This window comes from Aythya ferina (genome assembly GCF_964211825.1).
Source record: "Aythya ferina genome assembly, chromosome: 32".
In the NCBI taxonomy this organism is placed as follows: Eukaryota; Metazoa; Chordata; class Aves; order Anseriformes; family Anatidae; genus Aythya; species Aythya ferina.
In genome coordinates, this window is record NC_140329.1 from 930,990 (window position 1) to 949,716 (window position 18,727).

General features: G+C 51.1%; 1 protein-coding gene and 1 long non-coding RNA gene across 2 annotated transcripts in view; both read left to right on the forward strand.

Annotated features, from left to right (window-relative positions):
• Window positions 1-18,727, forward strand: part of LOC311425575 — a 329,601-nt gene that overhangs the window by 23,540 nt on the left and 287,334 nt on the right. The gene's annotated exons all lie outside the window — the stretch shown is intronic.
• On the forward strand, window positions 1,937-2,872 carry LOC311425592 (olfactory receptor 14A16-like; the record flags this gene model as incomplete). The annotated part of the gene is made up of 1 exon (XM_084501533.1): window positions 1,937-2,872. The coding sequence occupies one exon, from the start codon at window positions 1,937-1,939 to the stop codon at window positions 2,870-2,872; it is 936 nt and encodes a 311-aa protein (XP_084357659.1).

An 18,727-nucleotide genomic window follows, 5' to 3' on the forward strand; every position in this document is an offset into this window, starting at 1 on the left:
CACCAGGGCCTCATTGTCTACTCAGCCCCTCCCATGAACCAGGTAGAGGTCGTACCATTCTCCTGCACTTGGCAATGCACATCCCCATCTCCTGTTACCCCACGAAGAGCCCTGAGCCATGTGTGAAGGGAAAGAATTGCCCATTCCAGGGTCCAGATCTCAAGGCTCAGCCCTTGTGCTTGGTGAAACACATCCACTTTGTCTACGCATCAGTGTCACCTTCACATTGCGTTTGTCTCCTTGTTCTCACTGCCTCCAATGTTCTGATCTTGTGAGCTCCAAGAGAGGCTGTCAGTGCTGGCCCTCGGGGGACACTCCAGGAAACTTGTATCTGATTTGGACTTCTTGAGAGATTTCTTCAATTTGCTCTCAGTGCCTGCATTTTGAGGGCTCATCACAAAAGCCACCAGAGGGCTGATTACAGTGCTTGGGCTGGGCCTCTGCTGCTGAGCTGGACCAGAGAGAGCTCCTGGCAAGAGGGCCCTGGTGCAGAGAGACAGCTCTGCCCAGGAGCAGCTCCTCTGCACAGCGCAGAAGGGCTGGGGGCTACAATAACAGGTGGCATGCAGAGGAGAGAAGGAGAGCGGGGTTGGAGGCAGTTGAGAGTTGGAGGATGCTGAGAGCTGACTGGAGGAGAAATCTGCACAGCCCTTGACAAAGTAAGTCTCTGGCTGCAGGGCCATGCATCTGCAGCTCCTGGAAGGGTCTCCTTCTGGGTCATGTTTCTAGGAGGGCAGTGGGCAATGCAGTAGGCTTTGAGAGTCCTGCTGGATTGCACTGCGAGGTGAGGAAGTCTGGCAGAAGCCCCTTGGAGTGCCCTAAGGCAGGTGCCCCCAGTCAGCCCAGAACACCCTGCCCTAGCTGGCCATGTCGGGCTCTCTCTCAGATGCCCCGTAGCTCCTGCAGCCATGGAGGTGCCCCTTGGCCATGCCCTGCTGGTGGCAGGGTGCTGCAGGGCAGCGCTGAGCACAGCCCTGTGGGATGGGGTCTGTGAGCACGGGCAGGGGGGAAAGAAGAGGTGGGCGCAGAACAGCAGGTCCCAGCAGGGACAGCTGCAGGCAGCAGAGAGAGGGGCAGGTGGCCAGAAGGAGCTGTTGGCAGAAATGCCGTGGAAGGGGGGATTCGGGCACCTCATGGCCATGCCCTGCAGTGCAGATGTCTTCCCCTGGAGCAGCCCCTCCGTGGCCTTCTCTCCCCCTGCAGCCCATGGGCTGTGGGGCAGGCATGGCCAGTACAGCAGGCAGAGCCCAGGTGAGGAGAAGCTCCCAAGCTCCTTCTGGCTTGGAGTTTTACAGAGACAAGGTGAGGATGCTCTCCAGCTGCACATGGACTGGGGCTTCTCCACCCTCAGATGGCTCCATTTTTTTTCTCAGGGAAGTACCTGAGTGGGATAGTCCTGCAGCTCAGAGGGGTGAAACAGGGCATTTGAGAACAGGACTGCTAGGCAGAGCTGCTGTGCTCAGTCTTCAGCAAGGGACAGTCCCTTTGCCTCCCGGTACCCACAGGATTTCACCAAGAGTGCACAGGAACAGTCAGAGAGTTCAAGCATCCAATACCTCTACTAAGTGTTACAGAGGCAACTGGGATAAAATCAAGCAAACAAAATCCCTTCAGCTCTGCCCTTATTCAGATGTGTTGTCTGCAACAACACTGCAGAGCTCATGGATCTGACAAGTAGACTGAACTTGAGTTTCCCCCATGTTCTTGCTTCTCTCCTGAAACACAGCACGAAGGACTCCTCTGGAGCCCACAGCAGCCCCTCCTCCCAGTGCCACTCTCAGCCACCACCTGACGCAGCTCAAGCAAGAGAGCTTCCAAGAGAAACACACTGTTTGAGGGTGCTCTACGGCTTGCAAAATGTTTTCCAAGGATAAATCTGTTCTAACTTTGTTTTACCTTCTCCTCTCCAACAGACAGCCATGTCCCAGGTCAGAGAATGCCCAACATAAGCTCTGTGAGCGAGTTCCTCCTCCTGCCATTCGCAGACACAAGGGAGCTGCAGCTCCTGCACTTCGCGCTCTTCCTGGGCATCTACCTGGCTGCCCTCCTGGGCAACGGCCTCATCCTCACCACAGTAGCCTGTGACCACCGCCTCCACACCCCCATGTACTTCTTCCTCCTCAACCTCGCCCTCCTCGACCTTGGATCCATCTCCACCACTGTCCCCAAAGCCATGGCCAATTCCCTTTGGGACACCAGATCCATCTCTTATGAAGGATGTGCAGCTCAAGTCTCCTTTTACTTATTCTTTTTTGATGCAGAGTATTCCCTTCTCACCATCATGGCCTATGACCGCTACGTTGCCATCTGCAAGCCCCTGCACTATGGGACCCTCCTGGGCAGCAGAGCTTGTGCCCAGATGGCAGCAGCTGCCTGGGGCAGTGGGGTTCTCAGTGCTGTCCTGCACACTGCCAATACATTTTCACTGCCCCTCTGCCATGACAATGCCATGGACCAGTTCTTCTGTGAAATCCCCCAGATCCTCAAGCTTTCCTGCTCAGATGCCTACCTCAGAGAAGTCTGGGCACTTCTCTTCAGTATTTCTTTAGCATTTGTTTGTTTTGTTTTCATTGTGGTTTCCTATGTGCAGATCTTCAGGGCTGTGCTGAGGATGCCCTCTGAGCATGGACAGCACAAAGCCTTTTCCATGTGCCTCCCTCACTTAACTGTGGTCTCCCTCTTTCTTAGTACCATTATGTTTGCCTACCTGAAACCTCTCTCACTCTCCTCCCCAACTCTAAATCTTGTGGTGTCTTTTCTGTACTCAGTGGTGCCTCCAGCAGTGAACCCCCTCATCTACAGCATGAGGAACAAGGTGCTCAAGGATGCAGTCTGGAAATTCTTTGAATACATGCTTCTTCAGAATCAATAATGTACCTTAAATTTCCTACATCGTTTGAGAAACTGTGAGGAAAATCTTTTGTTTTCTCTATTACTCCTTTGTTATTTCTTATTGCTATTTTCTTCATTTTTATTTATTTATTATTATTATTTTTTTAATTTAAGTAATCTTATTCTTAGCCTCCTACGTGTTATTTTTTTTCTTTACTTTGAGCCAATCACTTTAGGGACCTATGACTGGGCCTCTTGTACAGATATAGATAATAAAGAAGCCATGAGAACTTCATTGGTCTCCTCTGCCATCTTTTCCCCTCTCCTCTGGAGCTGGGGGAGCAGCCCCAGCATGTAGGAGGGACTCAGGGCCAAGAGACCAGTTGCCACAGGGAGGAGCAGCCTCCCTTGGGGCTGCCCCTCACTGCCTGCTGGGCTCTGCCTCTCTGCTGCCTTCAGGTTGGGTCTGCTGCTTCCCTAGAGCCATGGCTGCAGCAGGATGTGGTCTTTTCACTGCTGCTCTCATTTCACTTCCGCAGTCTTCACTTGTTCCTTGCCATTTCTGTTAGTCCTTGGATCTCATGCACCTTGGTGACAGTCCTGTTGTCTCTACATTGGCACCCATGTGGCCGTAGGCTGCAGCAGGGAATGTGCAGCCCTGTGTCAGAGCTAGCCTCCCTACTAGTGTGACAGTAAAAAAATGGGCTTCAGAGGGCAAACCCAGAAACCTGCACAATTCTTCCTGTGCTGCTGTCAGGAATAGAGCCAGGGGGTTGCTCCCTGTTCTTTGTTTTCTGGGCATGTTCATGGAATGAAGGACACAGGCTTACAGTCCCAGGGAAGTCTGGCAGGGACCAATGGCTGGTCCCCTTATGGTGGCACTTCCCAATTAGACAACAACTGGTCTTGAGCTCACCTGCATGGCACTGTGCTCCCTGCAGTGGGGCTGATGGATGATGCCTGCAAGGAGAGGAATCTGGAGCTTCCAGGAGATTTCAGGGGAACCCAAGGACAACGTGCTCTGAGGGTAGTGATTAGAACTACATCTAATGAATGACCACGGAAGGAAGAGTCCGGTAAAGTTGAATCTGAGGAGTCCAAGGGCTAAGGAGGGCTCTGCAATGCCAGGACAGGTGGTGAGGAGCCAGTAGGCAAAGTCCCATAAGACTGCAGAGTAATTGAGAATAGTCCCTTTGAAGCTTTGTGGGTGAGGTATGGTGCAGCCCTTGCCTGCCCTTTGTGACCTTAGAGAAAACCCATGATGCTGCAAGTACTGCCCTGTGCTGCTGAGACACCAGGGCAGATGGAAAGGGGCTCAGCAGAGATCCCCATGGAGTTGGGTCTGCTGTCCACCCTGCGCAGCAAGGGCAGGGGGGAGTCCCCCTGGGTATTCCATGGTAGAACACCCCCTGGCTCTGCAGAGCAGCACTGCCAGCTGGGCACCCTGTGGGGTGCATGGGGAGAGAAGCAGAAACGACTGGCCAGGTCAGCACGGACACACTGCCCTGGGCAAGGCTCTCTGGGAGCAGGGATAGCCCTGGGGAAGAGCAGCGCAGCATTTCTGGGCATACCCAGAGGCATAAAGGAGAAAGCTTTTTCTGCAGGCCCTGTTCGGGGCAGGCTGCTCTATGCCTGGGCCAGGCCTCTTGTGCTGGCCTGGGGAGTGCGGCTGGCCCTGCGGGGCACAGGCACTCTGTGCTGGGGATCTCCCAGGCAAGAGAGCAGGGCTCCTGCAGCTTCACCGACCTCCATCTCCTGAGCCTTGGCTGATCCCAGCCTGGGGGCTGCTGGAGAGGCCCAGAGCCACCTTTGTCCCAGCAGCTGCGGTGCCTTGCGAGGGGCTAGGGCTGTGGTGGCTGTGCCCAGAGCCCTGCAGCAGCCTGCAGAGGGCACTGCCCTGGGCTGCTGGGCTGGGGAGAGGGCAAGGAGGTGGGGAGAGGTGTGCGGGGGCTGGTCTGGTCTGGGCAGTGCCTGGCAGAGGGTAACAGCAGCGTCAGGGAGCGGTGGCAGCATGCAGGGGAGGGCTCCCAGAAGGGCTTGGTGCTGCAGAGCCAGGGCTGCGCGAATGGAGCCCAGAGCTGCAGGGGCAGGGGAGAGGAGGCTTCTCTGGGCCCTTGCTGGCCTGGGCAGAACAGGAAGGAGGCCCAGGGCATTCGTCCCCTCACCGCAGCCTGCCAGGACCTGCAAGGTGGTCATGGAGTGTCCAGGGCCAGGCTCTGCACTGTGGCCACGAGCCCTGCCTGCCCTCCTGCCATGCTCTGTGCGCTGACTGCAGCAGAGGGGACCCCCAGCCAGCCCCTGCATGGGGCTCTGCCACCCACCTCCCCCCAGCCCTCTCCAGTGCTCTCCTTCCTGCTCTCTGATGCAATCCAGGACCTCCCAGTGCATGCCGGCCAGCACATCTGCTGAAGGCCAGCGCTGATTGCTACAGGAGCAGGGAGCTCAGCATGGCCCTTGCAGCCCACTGCCCTAGGCCTGCTTCTCCCCTTGGCCTCACCGCTGGCCTTGTCTCTGCTGGCAGGAGCGCTCTTGGCATGCACTTCCTGGCCTCCCCTCGCCTGCACACAGCTGCTGCCCACTCAGGCTGCTGGCACAAATGTGTCTTCATAAGCAGCACCACCCCTTGGGCTGCTTCTCCTGGCCTCCCTCACCGCAGTGCCTTGACTCCTTGTCTCTGCTGGACCCCACTGTTCACACCCAAATGTGTCCCTTGGCTGGCAGCTCCCTCCCCCTGTCCCATGTGATGATAGAGGCATAGGACATACTGCCTTTAGGTGTTGTAGTGTTTGTAAATCCACATTGGTGATGGCACAAAAAGTCAGTTCCTTCACCAGTGGTCTACATCCTTCTTCATGTTAAGCCACAACCAAATGCCCTTCACTATTTTTAGTGTTTTCTCTATCTCACAGTTAAAATGGATTAGGTCTCCTTGATTAGTATGATTAGTCTGATTAGTTGATTAGTCTTCTACCACTACAGCACAATACGTATGACTTACTCTGTGCATTGACCTGATGGGTCATTTCACATTTTTTTCTTTCATACCCATAATTTAAAGGGGACAATTACCCAAAGTGGGGCAAGCTGATAGGTTCTGTCTCAGCCATTTGAAGTGTCCCGCTCTTGAGTCTTGCAGCCTAAATTTGCCACAGATGACCCAGGATGGTAAATGGATGTTCAGCTGTCTACTAAGAATAAAAGAGAGTATCTTGGGTTCCCAATGGCCATTTCCACTTTGGGTTAATCACAAGAACCCAGTGGACGGGGCTGTTCTTTCTGAAGGAGTTTCCTGTGCTGGCCTCGGCTTCAGTTACAGGGACAAAGACCACTGCTGGCAGTGGAGGTGACCTGGTATCTCCACCTGGCTCCACCTGAATCCTCCAAAGGGCTCTGGTGTCTTGCAGGTCTTGGTTGCTTATGTTCAGAATGCAAAGCTCTGCCTGAATACCCAGTAATTTTTTTAATACTTAAGTAATAGAGTAACTACTCATGACTTCAAAAGGTTCAATCCTTTCCATAAAACATCACACACGAAGTGCAATTACTATTATGAAGAAATGTAATTTCCAGGATGTATATTCATCGCAGGAGAAGAAATTCTGAAGTTCACCTGTACTTGCTTTGCCATCGCTTTGTCTGTTATAGTACGCTCTCTCATCTTTCAGGTACATCCATTTCTTGATTAAACAGACTCTGTTTAATGTCCCCATTCAAGCTGCCTGTCTGGACCTATGCACTTCTCATGGTTCTGCTGGTTTGCCCTCCCTTTACTCTTTGATCTTTCAGACTGCTCTCACAGACATAGTTGCTGCTTTGAGTTTCAGTGAGTTCAAGCTCACCCATTTATCAGCAGTTTGTCTAATTGTTTCCTTAGGAAGAATCTCATCATTTCTCATTGAATTCATATGATATGGGCTAATACTAACACTATTATTTATAATTTACTATCTATCAGTATAAAATACTTCTTGTACAGTCACTCTTTTGGGAAGGTAAACCTCACAGGAGGCATACAAGATGAGGAGCTTGCTCTGCTTTTTTTTTTTTTTTTGGAAAATTGATGCATGATTTCATGTTCTTTGGCTGGATATAGGAAAACCCTTCTGCACCTGTGTGCAGCCAAGTCTCTTAGTAAAGCAGGTAGGAGCTGTTGCAAAGGAGCCATAACATCCAGCTGCAGACTTTGGTACAGAAATCTATTGTAAGGAAAAGAGAAGTGGCCAATGGGAGAAATGGCAAGACTGTGGTGGTGATGAGCAAGGATGTCTATGCTGTGTAAGACCTCAGGTGTCTGCTTTTCCTCCCCATGCAAGTCTCCGAATGAGACACCCTGGATCAATATCAATTAGAGAATAAAGCTCCATAGCAAAATTCAACTAAACACATCCTTTAAGATGAGAAATTTTTTATTAGGTGCTTTTTGAAATCTTCCTCCTTAACTACAACAGGAAAGCTCTCCAATTAGCTGTACAAGTCTTGAAGTCTTCAACAAAACTGTAGAGAACATGGTAGGAGTTTCTTCATTTTAATGAGTTCCTTGGTGTATTTTGGTGCTGAGTCTATGAAGCTCAGGTACTGAGAGGAGAATGATGCAATTGCTTGAGAAAGTATAGTCAGAAGAAAAAGTTGGTGTGATTTGGAATATTAATGGGCCCCACTGAGGGCTGTTACTAAGACAGCCTCCCCAGGGACTTGTTAGAGCGGATAACTGGAGGCCATGATTACCAATAGGCAAAGGCACTGTGCTGAGAAAAGTCTTGGTTTGCTTTGATGAAGCAAAAGGGCCAAGGCCTGCCACCAGCTACTGAAGGGGAGATCCTGTACTCCATGTCTGGCTCAGGGCTTTTCCTGGGGATCTGTGGGATGTGGTGGGTGCTGTGATGCCATGAGAAGAACAATGGTAAGACACCTCCCAGCCTTTGCACAGGGTTGAAAGGAAGCAATGAGGCTCCATCACAAGTACAACATAACACCTCATAAGCTCTAGCCAAAGGGACAAAAATGTCAGGGATGTTGGGGCCTTCAGTTCTTGCCACCACCATCCGCCTTTTCCTCTGCAGGCCTTTCTACGCTGTTCCTCACTTTGTCATATTTCCTTGAAGTCTGCAGATACCCATCTCTGTTCACCACTTTGATTTCATCCCGGCATTACATCATTTCACCAATGTCTCGTCAACCCTCTCCAGCTGTTCCTTGAAACACAAAGCTATGGTCTGATCATGGATACTCTTTGGGCGACATCTGGCACCACAGCATGACATTTTACGGGACATTTCTTCCTCCTTGTAGCCAGTGCCAACCTTCCAAGGTGCACTTTGTGGCAGTTTTGTCTCTCCTGCTCTTTCCTACAACCAAAGGAAGCCTCATCAGGGTGGAATCCCCTCCTAAAATAGGTATCCCAACCCACCAACCTTCTTTCAGCATGTCAGCCAACCAGACAGAAGTCACCTCACCAGCATCTTCCAAGAAATGAAGCTGTTGCTGGCCTTGCAGCTTCTTGTGTAGACACAACCAAGCCTTACGCCTCCTGCTGTCCAGTCATGGACTCAAGCAGAAGAGACAGGACAACCCATATCCTAGCCTTCTTTCTGTCTGGGTCCTCCTGGGTATGTAGGCAGAGGGGATCCCACAGTCAGCATGCCCACCAGGTGCCTTCTGCTGGCCTAGAAGGGCCACTGGCAGATGTCAGCCCAAAAGTACAGATCCAAGATCTAAGTCAAGGGTGAACTGTCAGCTACTTCAGGCAGAAGTGACCTCAGAGTCCCTTTCTTTGACACATTCCTGCTGCTGCCCTATCAACTGCAGGGACAGAAGTGACCTCACAGTCACTGCCACAGTCATATTCCTCCTGCTAGGGCAAGAGATCCTGAGGCAGAGCTGAGCTCATCAGAGCATTCCCACCCATCTCCTCCTTGTGAGCTGATCAGATCCATGGCCCCTCACATTCATCTTTGAATGCCATGTGACTGCACAGCAACCTCACGGTTCCTGCCCTGACCCAAGGAGCCAGGCACCTAAAGCTAAGGGTTGGGAGAGGGGTTGAAGGTGAGGAAGTTAATGCACAGGAATGAGGGCTTTGGGTGTTAGGTGTTCATGTATGGGATTAGGACTAGAGCTCACCTTTCTGGGTTAAAGATTAAGCAAAGGTTTAGTGGGAGGGTTTGTTGTTCTGCTTGTGGTGGCAGGTCTGTGTTTTTTGGGGTATGGGCAAGTATTTTGGTTTAGGGTTTTGTTTAAGGCTATCAGGAAATTGTGTAGGGTTAAGAAGAGTGCTTTACTGCTAATATTAAGGGCAGGGATCAGGGTGATCAAGAGAGTAAAGGTAAGGACAAGGGTCTATTGGCTGAGTTTGGGTTTCAGGGGATACTTTGAGGTCAGGCATTAGAGCAGTGGTTTCCTGTCATGGTGTGGAGTTGCATTTAGGTTTAGGAAGTAATGTCACTGCTAAAAATAGGGAAAGGGTTTATGTGACTGTGTTCTGCACCACACTGAAATGGTGCTTCCTGCCTACAACTTTTGGATCTAGAATGGCTGCTATGGATCCAGGGTAACTTTTCCCAGGCCCTCATACATGCTTCGGTTTGTTACGGGCATCTTGGAGGCAGTGGCATTTTCTTTATAGAAAACTGAAAGCAGTCCTGAAGGATGACCTTAGGCAAAAGCTGAAACCTGAAAAAGCTGAAACATGAAAGCCCATATCAAAGACCTCTTCCTCGATGGTGTTTATCAGGTACTTGGGAAGAGAGGATCTCACAAACTACATGCAAAGCAGGTGCCTTCTGCTTGCCTTTCAGGTGCATTTGCAGATGTGAGCCTAAAGGCACAGATCCCAGCCAGAAGTCAAGGGATGACCTGTTGGCTACTTCAGAAAGAGCTCAACTCCCAGATGTTTAACAGTCATTCACTTCCTGCTGGACTGAGTTTCCAAGGCACCACTGACCTCATAATACCACACCTACATAACACCTCTTTTTTGTCGCAGGACCTGCCCAGGTAGAAGTGAGCTGGTTGTGATCCTTCCAACCCATGGCACTGCTGCTGGGCTCCCAGCCTCTCTGATGCATGGGAGCTAGTTCTGTGCCAGTCCTGGGAGGTGCTAGGGCAGGAAGGATCTTGCAGGAAATGTTCTAGTCCTGTGCCTATTGGTGGTCTCTCAGCTCCTTGCTCACAGAGAAGATCACGCTCACATCCAGAAGCCATGTGCCTGAATCTGGCCTAGAAGACACTGAGGGGAAGTGCCCTTCCAGCCCCAGCCCCAGCCCCAGCTGGCGGTGCTGCTCTGCAGAGCATGGGGTTGTGGTGCCCAGGGCACGGAGGCACTCTGCAGGGCCGTGCTGGGCAGGCTGGGAGGCAGACCCAGCTCATGGGGTCACTGCCATTGCCCCAGGGCTGCAAGGAATCACTCGCCAGACTCTTCTGCTGGGGCTGCTGTGGGCCCTGGAGCTGCAGAGCTCTCTTCAGCCCGCTCACACCAGATTGAGCACATGAGCTCTGGTCAGTCCACCTTGGACAGTCTCACGTTCTGTGGGCTCCATTCACTGTTGTCCCCTGGGCTCACACAGCCCTGACAGAGGAATCCATTGAGTGATTTCTTGCAGCCCTGGGGCAATGGCAGTGACATTTCCTTGTTTCTCACAGCCTTCTCACAAGTCTTTCTCCTGGCCCTCCCCACTGGCCAGCAGTGCCTCTCAGGTGGCACTCAGTGACCCTTCAGTGGGCCTTTGGGCTTCCTCGATTGTCCTGCTGCTTATTAGCACCTTCCTGGCTCCTTCCTGAGCTCAGAGGGAGCCTTCTTGTCCACCAGGGGCCCTGCACTGGCTCTGGCTGGGACGGAATTACTCTCTGCAGAGCAGCCGCTATCGTGCTGTGTATTTTATAAGTGATCAGAGAAGTGTTGGTCACCCACAGCTGTGGTTGCTCTTCCTGAGCAGTGCTTGCACAGCATCAAGGCTTTCTGTGGTTTGCAGTTTGTGAGTTTTACTTACACATGCTATTCTGCCTCCAATTCTTTTAGAAGAGAAAGCAGGTGGCCAATATGTGTTTATCTGTTGGATATGTTGAGCAAGGAGGTGTCCATGGTGCCAGGAAATGGAGGTCCATGAAGCTGCAGGAGCCCTGCTCTCTTGCCTGGGAGATCCCCAGCATAGAGTGCCTGTGTCCTGCAGGGCCAGCCCCGCTCCCCAGGCCAGCACAGAAGACCTTGCCCAGGCACAGAGCAGCCTGCCCCGAGCAGATGCCTGCACAAAGAGCTTGTCCTTTCTCCTTTACTCATCAGTGAAGGACCAGAAATGCTGCCCTGCTCTTCTCCAGGGCCATCCCTGCTCCCAGAGAGCCTTTCCCAGGGCACTGTGTCTGTGCTGGCCATTGTTTCTTCCTTCCCCATGTTCCCCTCAGGGCCCCATGCTGGCAGTGCTGCTGTGCAGAGCCAGAGGGATATAGTGCCCTGGGACCCCCAGAGGACTCCCCCCTGCCTGTGCTGCTCAGGGTGGGAGCAGACTCAACTCTGTGGGGATCTCTGCTGCTGAGCCCCTTTCCATTTGCCCTATGGCTCAGTAGCACAGGACAGTGCTGGGCAGGGCCATGGGGTGTCTCTAAGGGCACAAAGGGCAGGTGAGTGCTGCACCAGACTTCACCGACGGAGCTTCCAAATGGTTATCGCCAATACTCTGCAGTCTTATGGGCCTTTGCCTGCTGGCTCTTCACCACCTCTTCTGGCATTGCAGAGTCCTCCGTTAGCCCATGGACTCCTCAGATTTGCCTTTTCCTTTACCAGACTTTTTTTTGGATGATCACTCATTTTATGATGTTCTAATCACTGCCAACTGAGCACATTGTCCCTGCAGATCTCCTGGCAGCTCCATATTCCTCTCCAGGTTGGCATTGGCCATCTGCCCCACTTCAAGGGACAGTGTTGTCTATTTGGGCATGTGCTGCCACAAAGGGAGTTCTTGGCCCAGTGCTTGGTTCCTTAGGGACCTCCCTGGGACTTTCAGCCTGTGTCCTTCACTCCATGATGAACCCCAGAATACAGAAGAGCAGGGAACAACCCCTTGGCTCTATTCCTGATACAACATTTGGAAGAGGTGTCCAGGGTTCTGAGTTTGCCCTGAGCAGCCCCTTTTGTTACTGTGGTGCTAGCAGGTAGGCCAGCTATGACACAGGGCTGCACATTGCCTGCTGCTGCCTGCAGCCACAGGGATGTCACTGTAGAGACATCAGGACTGTCACCAAGGCATATGAGACCTCAAGACTAACACAGATACAAGAGCACAGGAGAGCCAAAAGAGAGCAGCAGTGAAAAGGCCACGTCCTGCTGCTGGCCATGGCCATGGCTCCAGGGAAGCAGCAGGGGCCCTGAGCCCTTCCTGCTTGCTGGGGCTGCACCTCCAGCTGCAGAGGAGATGGGAGAGCAGCTGAGACCAATGTAGTCCTGATGGCTTCTTTATTGTCTTTATGTACATGGTAAGCCCGCTTCTTTAGGTAGATTTGATGACTGGGTCATTGTAAATCAAAAAAATATCACATTACAGGTTAAGGATAACATTATTTAAATCAAAACAACTTGGAGAAAATATTTATAGAGAAATATAATAACAAAAAATTCTCCTCACGGTGTCTGAAATGATCAGGGAACTCAAAGTCATTATTGATTCCAAAGAAGCATGTATCCATAGAGTTTCCTCACTGCATCCTTGAGCTCCTGATTTCTCATGCTGTAGATAAGGGGGTTCACTGATGAAGGAAAAACTGAGTAGAGAACTGCCACAGTAAGATCCATTGATGGGGAGGAGATGGAAGGGGGCTTCAGGTAGGCAAATATACCAGTGCTGATAAACAGGAAGACCACAGCCAGGTGAGGGAGGCATGTGGAAAAGGCTTTGTGCTGGTCCAACTCAGAGGGGATCCTGAACACGGTCCTGAAGATCTGAATATAGGAGAAAACAATGAAAACAAAACAACCGAAGGCTAAAGAAACACTACACACAAGTGCCACAACTTCCCTGAGGTAGGCATCTGAGCAGGAGAGCTTGAGGATCTGGGGGATTTCACAGAAGAACTGGTCCACGACATTGCCTTGGCAGAGGGGCAGGGAAAATGTACTGGCCGCGTGTAGCATAACATTGAGAAAGCCACTGCCCCAGGCAGCTGTTGCCATCTGGGCACAAGATCTGCTGCTCAGGAGGCTCCCGTAGTGCAGGGGCTTGCAGATGGCAACATAGCGGTCATAGGACATGACAGTGAGAAGGGAATACTCTGCTCCAACCAAGAAAGCAACGAAAAAGAGTTGGGCAGCACATCCTTGATAGGAGATGGCCCTGGTGTCCCAGAGGGAATTGGCCATGGCTTTGGGCAGAGTGGTGGAGATGCAGCCCAGGTCGAGGAGGGTGAGGTTGAGGAGGAAGAAGTACATGGGGTTGTGGAGGCGGTGGTCGCAGGCTACCGTGGTGAGGATGAGGCCGTTGCCCAGGAGGGCAGCCAGGTAGATGCCCAGGAAGAGCGCGAAGTGCAGGAGCTGCAGCTCCTGCGTGTCTGCGAATGGCAGGAGGAGGAACTCGGTGATGGAGCTGCTGTTGGGCATTTGCTGCCTTTGGTCAAGGAGACTGTGAAATGAGAAACAAAAATATATATAAAGAAAGAGAGTGTTAAGAGTAAGGTCTCTGAACAAAATTCAGTTAATTCCCAATTAAAGCCTTACATTCCCTTTTCCCAAGAGGATCTTTGTCTATCTCCCTGTCTGGAGCCCTGCTTTGTGCTGGCTCAGTGTCCTGTACACAGCCGCCACCTCTGCCCATCAGCCCCCAGTGGGCCACTTCTGCTCCACTGCAGTGGTAAATGTCATTGCTGTGGGGGAAAACCTCAGCCAGAGGTCACATCCAGGAGGGCTGTTCTGTCCATCCTCTGGTGCCCAGAGGCTGGGTGCTTGCAGCACTTTCAGCTGAGGGATGGCTGCACTCAGAGGTTGTGCTGAAAAATCACCTGGGCTGTGCTGGGAGGAGAGGGTACCAGCTCCAAGCGGAGATGGAAATGCCTCCCTTTTAGCACAGCTGTGCAGAATTCAATGACAAGTACATGGCAAGGGTGCTGATTCACAAGGGCAGATCAAGGGATCTCAGGTATAACAAAGACTCTAATGTATGCTCTGCAGCAGCTCCCTCTCACTGCCTGCCCATGTCCCTGCTGCCTGCAGCTGTCCCTGCCAGCCCCTCTTTCTCTGTCCCCACGTCTCCTCCCATTCATGCTCACAGACCCCATCCCACCCGCTGGGTGCCCAGCTCTGCCCTGCAGACACCTCCCGGGGATGGAGACAGCTCTGGGGACATCTCCCTGTCTGCAGGTCCTAAAAGAAGAGCTCAGAGAAGCTCTGGTGCAGTCTATAAGCAGAGAGAAGGGAAGGGATATTCTCAGGTTCGTCACTAACCTGTTTATGTCTCAATGTTCAAGGCAATAGGACGCTCAGTCACCTGTACAAATCCAACCACATTGTTAACATAGAGCCTGCTCAAAAATCAGAGCAGGAAAATGTATGCAGAGACTGCAGAAAGTGCCTTCTCTTTGCAGGCATCCCCTGCCCTTCCCTTCCCCTGCCCAAGCCCTGGCAGGCAGCAGAGGCCCTGCCCCAGCACACAGCCTTTGGGACACAGCAGGGACCCTGTTCTGCAGCACAGCCCTGGGCACCCCTGCAGCTGCCCTGCAGCACCTTCTTCTCCACACCGCACAAGCCACGAGAGACATCCTGGCAGCTCCTGGCCAGGCAGAGATGTCCTGGATCCAGGAGCCCCTTCCAGGAACCTCCCCTGCACTGTCCTGCAGCCAGAGACTTACCTTGGACAGAGCTGTGAAGGTTTCTCCTGCACTGAGCTCTCCTCTGCCCACACCCTCCAGGCTGCCTGGAATCCCTTTCTGCCTGGGTGCCTGCAGGCAGTGCCCCCAGCCCTGCTGCGCTGTGCAGAGGAGCTGCTCCTGGGCAGAGCTGTCTCTCTGCACCAGGGCCCTCTTGCCAGGAGCTCTCTCTGGTCCAGCTCAGCAGCAGAGGCCCAGCCCAAGGCAGTGTTATCATCCCTCTGGGGACTTTGGTGATGATCCCACAGATCTCAGGCACTGAGAGCAAATGGAAGAAATCTCTCAAAAGGTCCAAATCAGATACAAGTTTCCTGCAGTGTCCCCCTGGGGGCCAGCACTGGCACAGCCTCCCTTGGAGCTCGTTAGAGCAGAACACTAGAGGCATTGAGGACAAGGAGACAAAGGCAATGTTATGGTGACACTGATGTGTAGGAAAACTGGATGTGTTTCACCAAGCACTAGGTCCAGGCCTTGATCCCAAGCCCCTGGGAAGGGAAATCCTTTCCTTTCACACATTGCTCAGGGCTCTTCCTTCAGTAGCCAGAGATGGGGATTTCTTTCTCTTCTTGCCCAGCCTCAACATCTTGAAGTCAACTTTGTGGCATTATTTCTGTCTCATGCTGTTTTCCCCTACAGAGGAAAGCTACATCGTCTCCAAAACCACCCATCAGGCAGTCTCGGGCTACTTTTGGTCTGTGTAGATGCTCCATGCCACTGGGCCAGAGAAACCCAGGTGTCTCAGCCTCTCTACACAGGGCAGGTGGTTTAGGCCCTGAACCCCTCCTTGGCACAACCTCTCTGGGCACTATCCCATTCCCTTGAAAATGAGGAGCTGCACACTGGGACACCCATGTGCAGGTGGTGTCACACCATATTGGAGGTGAGTCTCATAACTCGTATTTTCTCGGTGGCCATGCTCCTCGTAAGGCAGCTCTGTAGGAAGCTGGCCCGGTTCCTGGTGAGCAAGTACCACTGCTTGTATGGCATCCCTCGTGGTGCCCAGGCCCTCCTCCTCCTGGACACTGCTCACTCAGCAGGGTCCCAGTCTGCCCTGATGTGTGTGGTTACTCTTCCTCCGCTGCAGGACTGGGCTCTTCTCCTTGTAAACGTCAAGAGGTTTCTCTAGGGAAAATTCTGCAGTTTGTCAAGGTTCCCCTGGACAGATGACCCATTCTGTCAGCTGTTAATGTCTGCAGGGAGATGTCTCATTCTAACTGTGCTCTCACAAGATAGCAGGATGAGAAGTTGCAGGAGAGTTTGGACAATACAGCGGGAACTATTTGAATGGAGCTGCAGAACAGGCTCACAGAAGGGTGGAGATGGAAGGCTGCCCAATTCCACTTTTTCTGCGCTTCTCATGTATGCTGTCATTTTCTCTGAAGCTGAGTCCTAAATGGTGTTAGGTTGTGCAAAGAAAAAAATTAGAAGGGCCAAAGCCCAACTGGAGCTCAATATGTCTTTTACAGTTAAAGAACAATAAAAAATATTTGTTTTTTTGTTTCTGTCTTTCTTTCCTTCTTTGTTTATTTTTATTTTTATAAATACATAAAAAAAAAAAAAAAAGAGAGAGACAATTAAGGAGAATCATCATTCTTTATTGGATGTGGGAAAACAGAATTAAAAGAGATGATGAAAAGGCTGAGGTATTTAGTGCATTCTTTACCTCATTGTTTTACAGCAAGACCAGTTGTTCCCCTAGTACTCAGCCCCTGAGCTGGTAGAATGAAGCCCTCATAATCCATGAGGAAATGGTTAGAGAACTGCTCTTCTTTTTCTATGTACTCAAGTCTAGGCAACAATTTGAGCTCCACCCATTGGTACTGAGGGAGCTGGCTGAAGTGATCGCCAATTTGCTTTCCATCATTTATCAGCAGTCCTGGCTGTCAAGGGAGGTCTCAGTCGACTGGCACCTAGCAAATGTGACGGCCATTTACAAGAAGGGCCACAAGGAGGATCTGGGGAACTACAGGCCTGTCAGTCTGACCTCTGAGCTGGGGAAACTCATGGAGCAGATTATCTTGAGTACCATCACATAACACAGGACCACCAGGTGATTAGGCCCTGTCAACATGGGTTTGTCAAAGCCAGGTCCTGCTTGGCAAATCTGATCTCCTTCTGAAACAAGGTGATGTGCTCAGTGAACAAGGGAAAGGCTGTAGATGTGGTCTACCTAGACCTCAGTAAGGCTTCTGAAACTGTTTCCCACAGCATTCTCCTGGAGAAACTGGCTGCTCAAGGCTTGGAGAGGCATATGCTTCATTGGGTTAAAAATTGGCTGTGTGACCAGGACCAAAAAGTTGTGGTACATGGAGCTAAATCCAGTTGGAGGCCAGCCACTAGTGGCATCCCCCAGAGCTCAGTACTGAGGCCAGTTCTTTTCAATGAATTCATCAATGAAGACCTTTTCCAATCTTCATCAATCTTTCTTCGGTATCTTCTGTTTCAATATCTTCATCAATGATCTGGATGAGGGGATCGGGTGTACCCTCAGTAAGTTTGCAGATGACACCAAGTTAGGAGTGAGTGTTGATCTACTCAAGGGTAGGAGGGCTCTGCAGAGGGATCTGCAGATACCTCCATGGGCTGCACCCATGGGCTGAGGCTAACTGCATGAAGATCCAGAAGGCTATATTCTGAGTTCTGCACATCAACCCCATGCGATGCTGGGGGAAGGATGTCTGGACAGCTGCCCAGGGGAAAAGGATCTGGGGATATTGGTGGATAGTCGGCTGAATATGAGCCAGCAGTGTGCTCAGGAGGCCAAGAAGACCGACAGCATCCAGGCTTGTACCAGGAATACTGTGGTTAGCAGCAGCAGGGAAGTGATTGTCCCTCTGTACTCGGCCCTGGTGAGGCCACACTTTGAGTACTGCATTCAGCTCATGGGCCCCCAGCACAAGGACACGGATCTATTAGAATGAGTCCAGAGGAAGGCCATGAGGATGATCAACGGGCTGCAGCACCTCTCCCCTGAAGACCGGTTGGGGGTTGTTCAGCCTGGAGAAGAGAAGGCTCTGGGGAGACCTTACAGTGGCCTTCCAGTACCTAAAGGGACCTAAAGGAAAGCTGGGGAGGGACTCTTCATCAATGAGTGTAGTGATAGTACTAGGAGTAATGGTTTTAAACTGAAAGAGGGTAGATGCAAATTAAACTTCAGGAAGAAGTTCTTTACTCAGAGGGTGGTGAGGAACAGGCTGCCCAGAGAAGCTATGGATGCCCCATATCTTGATGCGTTTAAGGCCAATTTGGATGGGGCTTTCAGCAACCTGGTCTAGTGGAAGGTGTCCCTGCCCATGGCAGGTGAGTTGGAATTATATGATCTGTAAGGTCCTTTCATACCCAAACTATTCTGTGATTCTGTAAATATGAAACAAAGCACCATAGCAGCTACTAGGAAGAAAAATTTACTTTTTGCAACAAAAACTTGGACGATATCCAACGCTTAATCCATACAATCAATGTCATGCTCAGTTCTGACACTTTCCAATTAATCACCACCACCTTTTCTGTCCTTTTATATGCACAGAAAAATATCATGACTTTATTGGTGTCAATAATAATAATAATAACAATAATAATAATAATTCCTTTTGTGTCCAATTAAACTGCCTTTATCTCAACCCATGAACTTTTACATTTTTTTTTCCCTCCCAGTTCTCTCCTCCATCCCATTGGATAAATAGCTTTGTAGTGCTTAGCTGCCTTCCAGGTCAAACCACAGCAAGTCTTTTTGTTGCCTAGCATGGAGCACGAAGGTTGAGATTACAGATCTGACCAGAGCGTTTCAAAAGTAAATTGTTAGCATTAGATCACAATGTTGATTTTTTTTTTTGATCTGGGGTCTGTTGTGCTTGTTTTCTGAATTGTGCCATATAGCACAATGTCTGTCTTCCATGCCATGCAGTTATCAGTTCTGGGGGCTGGTTTAAGGTTACTGTTTTGCCGTATTAGATAAAACTGACTTAGGGTAGGATAAAATCATTGCCGCCTCCATACCTCAGTAACCATGTTTTCATCTCTTAGAAACTATTAATAATCACACTCTTTTACACTC